This window comes from Sphaeramia orbicularis, chromosome 24 (assembly GCF_902148855.1).
Source record: "Sphaeramia orbicularis chromosome 24, fSphaOr1.1, whole genome shotgun sequence".
Classification (NCBI taxonomy): domain Eukaryota; kingdom Metazoa; phylum Chordata; class Actinopteri; order Kurtiformes; family Apogonidae; genus Sphaeramia; species Sphaeramia orbicularis.
The window spans coordinates 24,428,947-24,436,186 of record NC_043979.1 but is presented as its reverse complement, the minus strand read 5'-3'; the positions used below and the strand labels follow the sequence as shown (position 1 = coordinate 24,436,186).

Here is a 7,240-nt window from a genome sequence, read left to right as displayed (position 1 = left end):
GTTGGAGAGTTGGCTTGTGACAAAAGGGTCGCTGGTTTGATTTCCCCGGACTGCCAGGAAAATTGCTAGCTGATGTGTCCTTGAGCAAGGCATTTAACCTCCTCATTTTCTCTCTGGATGTTTGCTATGGCCAGCCCACTGCTCCTAGTCTGCAGTGTGGTGTGTTCCTGCATGTTCTAGTGATGGGTTAAAAGCAGGTCAATTTCGGTGTGTGATGCATGATACTGATAAATAAAGAATCTGAATTAATTCAGTTTTTTGCCTTCCTACCTAGAATCAATCAGATTGAATGGTGGGACTGACCGCTGCTCTGGCAGATTGGAGGTGTACCGTGGTGGCAAATGGGGGAAAGTCTGTAACAATAACTGGCACCAACATGAAGAAAAGATGCTGTGTACGAACTCTCCTGTGGAGCTCCGATCAAAACAATGACACACCAATCTACAGGGGAAAAACAGTGGACAAAGGAGTTATTTGAGTAACTGCTCTCGTGAATGTGAACTCAATCGCAAACTGTACATTTAAAGAAACCCAGAGAGGTGTGAGGGGGTTTCTCTGTCCTGTAAAGGTAAGACAGCATATTCAGAAAGAAAGTAAAGGCTCTAATGTGGATTTTATGCAATACATTTTTGTTTAAACTGGCTTTTTCCATGATGTTTTCAATGTTTCCAATATTTACACCTCTGCTAAGTTCCCACATAAGCCGAATGTGTTCAAAAATAACACAACTATGTTAGCATTCAGTGTGTGAACAGTTGAAACATGATAGAACCTCTTTTCAGGTACTCCATTAAGGATTGTGAACGGCACTGATCGATGCTCTGGCAGAGTGGAGGTTGTGCACAGTGGTGAGTGGGGAACAGTGACTGATGAAAGGTGGGACATCTTGGATGCCGATGTCGTGTGCAGAGAAATGGACTGTGGGATGGCTTTAGCAACAAAATCGGGAGCCTTCTTTGGTGAAGGTCAGGGACGTATCTGGTTGAATAGGATCAACTGTTTGGGTAATGAGTCCTCCATTGTGAACTGTGAGCGTTCTTCATTTGGATCAAGTGGTTATGGTCATAACAGAGATGCTGGTGTGGTGTGTTCAGGTAAGTACGACTTCATAACACAGTGACTAAACTACTTAAGCATTTGATATGAGATAAATATGTGATGACTCAAAAAATGTAGCTATTTTTCTCGCTTAAGAACATCTGTTTCATGCCAATTAAAAAAAAAAAAAAAGTGATAAATAAAATGTGTATTTACTTTCGGGAGGTAAAAAAGAAATTAAAGAATGACAATATAGGTGAAGTGGTTGCATCTTATAAATAAATTGTTAACAAGGAACTAATATCTTGCAAGGAAAAATGTTTTAACAGCTAAATAGTCTTTAAATTTGTGAAAAGTTCCTCAATATAAGGCATTCCAATTTATTTAGATTTTTTTTTTTTTTTCTTAACAAAAAAGTTTAACCTGGTTCTTGTCTGATGGACAGTTTTTGGCTTTACACACACTAGCTGGTAAAAATAATGTTACATTTTTTATGATCAAAGTGGTCCTGACTGAACTGTATTTAAATACATAATAAACAATATATTCAGCATGAAGCAAGAACATTGCTTAGTAATGGTTTAACAATGACAAATGGTTTAATTAATCTCAGCAGTTTATGGTTTTAACAATGATACAAAGCTGATAAACATGTTTATTATGGTACTAGTACTTATATAGTAATGTTGAAATATAGATGGCGACGGGGTGGGACCTTTCTGTGTAGAGTTTGCATGTTCTCCCCGTGTCTGCATGGGTTCTCTCCGGGCACTCCGGCTTCCTCCCACAATCCAAAGACATGCAGTGATAGGTTAATTGGTTAATCTAAATTGCTCATAGGTGTGAATGTGAGAGTGATTGTTTGTCTCTCTATGTCAGCCCTGCGATGAACTGGTGAAATGTCCAGGGTGTACCCCGCCTTCGCCCATAAGTAGCTGGGATAGGCTCCAAGCGACCCTCGTGACCCTAGTGAGGATAAAGCGGGTTCAGAAAATGAATGAAATATAGATTTTTAAAGGACTTGTAAGGGTTAACTTTAAAGTTGCGTTAAACGTTCGTCACCAATTTTTCATCAAATCTGTAAAACCCAAGTGATAACCTAAGTATCATGAATCCATTGATCTTTCCATGATTACGCACCTGAATCACTCCCCTCACTGTGAGCAACTTTGAAGTGTACCTCAACACAACCAGTCCATTTGTTTACATACCAAACTGAAACCTAAACCAAACTGTCACTCAGTCCTTTTCAGAATTCCACTCAGCCGCAGTATGGCCGCTAGCAGCAACAAACACGGAAACAGCTTCATTGCTTCATTAGAGATTTGATGAAAAATTGTTGACGAATGTCATACGCAGCTATATGTGTGACAAGGAATTTTACTGCTGATTCTTGACAGTCTCTTCTTTGCTGTTTCAGCTTCCATCAGACTGGTCAATGGGACAGACCGGTGTTCAGGCAGGGTGGAGGTCTACCGAGGTGGCCATTGGTCACCAGTTCTTAACTTTAACTGGGGAATAAATCAAGCTACAGTGCTTTGCAAAGAGATCAACTGTGGAGATCCTTTACAGTTTTTAGGATCATCTTCTCAGGTTGAAGAACTGAGAGGATATAAAGTCAGTTGCACCGGTAGAGAGAGCTCTCTGACACAGTGCACACTGACAGAATATGTCAGGACCAGCAGTGATCATATGAACGATGCATCTGTTGTTTGTTCAGGTAAGATTTCAGACATTTTCAACAAACAGACTGGGATGATTTTTGTAGGGTACATTTATGTTAGGTGATGTTTTGTTATTTACAGGTATTGTTAAATTGGCTGGTGGGCCTAACCGCTGTGTTGGAAGAGTGGAGCTCTATGACAAAGGCCAGTGGGGGGCAGTGTGTGGTGACTCCTGGGACATGTTTGATGCAGCAGTGGTGTGTCGACAGCTGAACTGTGGGATGGCTCACAAAATCACCACCACGCCCAAATATGGTCATGGCACAGGACCGGTCTGGACTGATCAGATTGACTGCCGTGGACAGGAGTCCATACTGTCTCTTTGCCCACGAAGTTCATTTAGCAACAACACTTGCAACATCAGCTCAGTTGCTGGTGTCACCTGTACAGGTATGACCAACTATAGTCATTACTGTCTACACTGTTTTGCATGGAATTCTAAATTCATATCCATGTGCTTTTAATAATTCTCATCCTATTTTACAAGGTTTTCATTGAATTGCAAAATGCACAACCTGCAATTGTGTTCTGTTGCAACTTATATTGTATACACTGAACAAGAATTGTTTTGCCATGCACTTGAATTCTTTTGATGTTTTTTCAAAGAATGCAATATTTCTAATGATGAAAGTGATTTTTATTATTTTTTTAAACTTCACAGAGGGTTTAACAGTCCGATTAGTCAATGGTAACAATCGCTGCGCTGGCAGAGTAGAGGTTTTCAGTGGTGGAGTGTGGGGAACAGTATGTGACACAGATTGGACCAGGACTAAAGCGAAGGTGGTGTGTGAGCTGTTGGAGTGTGGAAGGTCTGCGAAGGTTCCTGAGGGTGCTGAGTTTCTTCAAGGCACTGGACCAGTGATGGAAGCAACTGATTCATGTTTTACCAATGTGGCATCTCTTGAACAATGCTCAGTCAGAGGTTTCAGAAATTCAACATGTGGACATGAAAAGGACGCTGGTGTTGTTTGTGCAGGTAAAACCTTATAAACTATGTGGAAAAAAACAAATATAATGAGCATTTCCTCTTTCATTGTATTTGGTTTATGGTTTACAAAGTTTTTACTGTGGAAGTGTAATACCAGTTACTTAAGCTTAATGCTCAAGCACCACTAACATGAGACCTTTCTACAGGTGATCCAACCTTACGACTGGTCAATGGTACTGACCGATGTTCAGGCAGAGTGGAGGTTCTGTATAATGGTCTGTGGGGAACAGTGTGTGATGATGGCTGGGACATCAAAGATGTGGATGTGGTCTGCAGAGCCAAGAACTGTGGAACTGCCCAGAAAGCCAAGTCCAGTGCCTTCTTTGGTGTAGGTCAGGGACCCATTTGGCTGGCTGATGTCGACTGTTTTGGTAATGAGTCCTCCCTTTCACACTGTGGCCGCATCTTGTTTGGACGAAGTGACTGTGGCCACAGTGAGGATGCTGGTGTGGTGTGTTCAGGTATGGAAGACTATTTTCTGGAAATGTTAGTGTTTTTGTCTTTGCTTTATTTACACAATTTATTTCACATAATGGCTAATTAGCTTTTCACCTTTGATACAATTAATGAATTATTTGTTGATTCTTTGTAAGAAGTGCAGTTTGATATTGCAATTGTTTTCATTTCAGAACATCAATCATATGTAATTTAATATAACTATATCTATATGGATCTATATTTCCATCAATCCCATCCAGATACCACCATTTTCTGATTTTATTTCCTGTTCTCTATTAGCTTCCATCAGACTGGTCAATGGGACAGACCGGTGTTCAGGCAGGGTGGAGGTCTACCATGATGACCAGTGGTTACCAGCCCTTAATTTTAACTGGGGAATGAATGAAGCAACAGTGGTTTGCAGAGAGATGAATTGTGGAGATGCTGCACAGTTTTCAGGATCATCTTCTCAGGTTGAAGAACTGAGAGGATATAAAGTCAGTTGCACCGGTACAGAGAGCTCCCTGACACAGTGCACACTGACAGAATATGTCAGAACCAGCAGTGATCATATGAGCGATGCATCTGTGGTTTGTTCAGGTAAGACTTCAAGACCAGATAGATGGATAGATACATAGATACACACATAGATACATAGATATTATTCTGATGTATTCTGTGATACAGTCAGTCATATGGACAATATCCTCCTCATGTGGATCACAATGTACATTCCAGTCCGTTGTCTCATAGTGGTCCTGAAGTGCATCAGCAGCCTCCTGTGTCCACCTCCTCACTGTCCTGGTGTTAACAGGCTGCCTTCTCACAAGAGGGACATACTTAGGGGTTAACAGGACCAGGTTGTGGTCTGATCTGCTGAGGGGGGGAAGAGATGTGGCTGTGGATAGATCACTAGACATCTTGAAGAGAGGGACTGAGGGATTTTACAGGGGGAAACTGAACATTATTCACATGAAGTGATGTCTTGTTATTACAGGTACTCTTAAATTGAGTGGTGGGCCCAACCGCTGTGTTGGAAGAGTGGAGTTGTATGAGAATGGACGGTGGGGACAACATGTGGCGATTCCTTGAACATGAATAATGCAGCAGTGGTGTGTCGACATCTGAATTGTGGGATGCTTCATAAAATCACCACTACCCCTCTCTATGGTACTGGGACAGGAAAGGTCTGGTCTGAGGATTATGTATGTAATGGATGGGAGTTAACAATGTCACAGTGTGCAGTAAGACCATCTAGAGCCAGGACTTGCAACATCAGCTCAGTTGCTGGTGTCGTCTGCACAGGTAAAAGAACGATCAGCAGTTAATTGAGCCCACTAAATTCACATCTTTATGTTTATTTGCATTTACATCAAAACTAGGGCTGTCAAAATTATTGTGTTAACGTGGATTAATCCATCATCATGATTTATCTGACTAAAATTTTAATGCAAATAACGCATCTGCAGCACAGAATGCCTCGCGCATGAACAAATGGGGAGTTGATTCTTTAGTGACAGGCAGTAGAACCGACTCATAATGATGGAAAAGGCCTAAACAGCACGTTGGCCCTCTCCACAGGAAATTTTAGTACAAAAAACCCAAGACGGAACAGTTGTTTCAAGTTGTTTTGTTGAAACATGTTAAGTGCATATATATTCCCTTCTTTCTTGATCCTGTTTGCTCATGCAAAATGAAACACAATTAATATGGATGAAAACTGAATGATATTTAATCATGATTAATCAAATTAATCCACAGTAACCCTGCGATGAATCTGATTAAAAATTTTAATCGTTTAATTGACAAAACTAGTCAGAACTATTCTTTATATTTACTGAATATCTGCTAGTATTCCTGTTTCACATTTCTTATATTGTTGTACTAAAAAGTCATAACCTTTTATTATATAGTGTTTTGTTGCATCTTTATTATTATAAAAGGTTTACATATGTATGCATGTGTGTGTACTTTTCACTTCACAGATGGTTTGACAGTCCGATTGGTCAATGGTAATGATCAGTGCTCAGGCAGAGTTGAGGTTCGTAATGGTGAAGTGTGGGGAACAGTGTGTGACACAGACTGGACCATGAATAAAGCTCAAGTGGTGTGTGACCTGTTGGACTGTGGACGTGCTGTCAGTGTTCCTGGTGGTGCCCACTTTCATCAAGGCACTGGACCAGTGATGGAAGCAACTGATTCATGTTTTACTAATACCACATCCCTTGACAAATGCTCAGCTAACGGTTTCAGAACTTCAACATGTGGACATGAGAAGGATGCTGGTGTTATTTGTACAGGTAAAACCTATTAAAATATCTGTTAAAAAATGTCCAGTTTACTTTTGACTTTCAGTTTGTCTTTTTTCCAGTGGGAATTAGCATTTTGCATAAATATGTGTTGCACCTAAATTGAAAACTTTTGTGCATTAATATAATGTGAATAAACATGTACATATTTATTTTAAATAACATTCAAGAATTTAAATAATGAAAGATTTTAAATGTTTTCATTCCTTTAATTTAATGTCATTTCTGTTTTCTTATACAGCACAGATTCGGTGGTCAGTGGCGCCAGTGAATGCTCTGGTAGAGTGGAGATCTTTCATAAGGGTCAATGGGGAACTGTGTGTGATGATGACTGGGGTACTCCTGATGCCATGGTGGTATGCAGACAGCTGGGATGTGGTCATGCAATTAATGCACATTCTGGTTCCCAGTTTGGGAGAGGTAGTGGTCCAATATGGCTGGATGATGTGATGTGCAGAGGTGAAGAACCAGTTCTCACACATTGTCGCCACAATGGTTTTGGAAAAAAATAACTGTGGGCACGATGAGGATGCAGGTGTTACCTGTGTTGGTGAGAAACATATTTAAATCAAGCAGTTAGTTCACAACTTCTACTATTTTGATGCAGCTGTTCTGATTAACAAAATATGTTTTCACTTCTTCTCTGTCTCAGGTCGTCTTCATAAGCCCCAAATTACTCTGAGTCCTGCTTCAGAGGTAAACTGGGGAGCCAGAGTTGAAATCACCTGCACTATAGCAACAGC

At 40.5% G+C, this 7,240-nt stretch overlaps 1 protein-coding gene across 1 annotated transcript; it reads left to right on the top strand.

The window, feature by feature from the left end:
• The first annotated feature begins 491 nt into the window (after window positions 1-491).
• LOC115415095 (deleted in malignant brain tumors 1 protein-like) lies at window positions 492-6,977 on the top strand. The gene is made up of 10 exons (XM_030128545.1): window positions 492-568; window positions 783-1,094; window positions 2,459-2,758; window positions 2,844-3,152; window positions 3,424-3,738; window positions 3,897-4,211; window positions 4,489-4,788; window positions 5,186-5,493; window positions 6,174-6,488; window positions 6,739-6,977. The coding sequence occupies exons 2-8, from the start codon at window positions 914-916 to the stop codon at window positions 5,278-5,280; spliced, it is 1,815 nt and encodes a 604-aa protein (XP_029984405.1). The 5' UTR covers window positions 492-568; window positions 783-913; the 3' UTR covers window positions 5,281-5,493; window positions 6,174-6,488; window positions 6,739-6,977.
• Window positions 6,978-7,240: the final 263 nt, after the last annotated feature.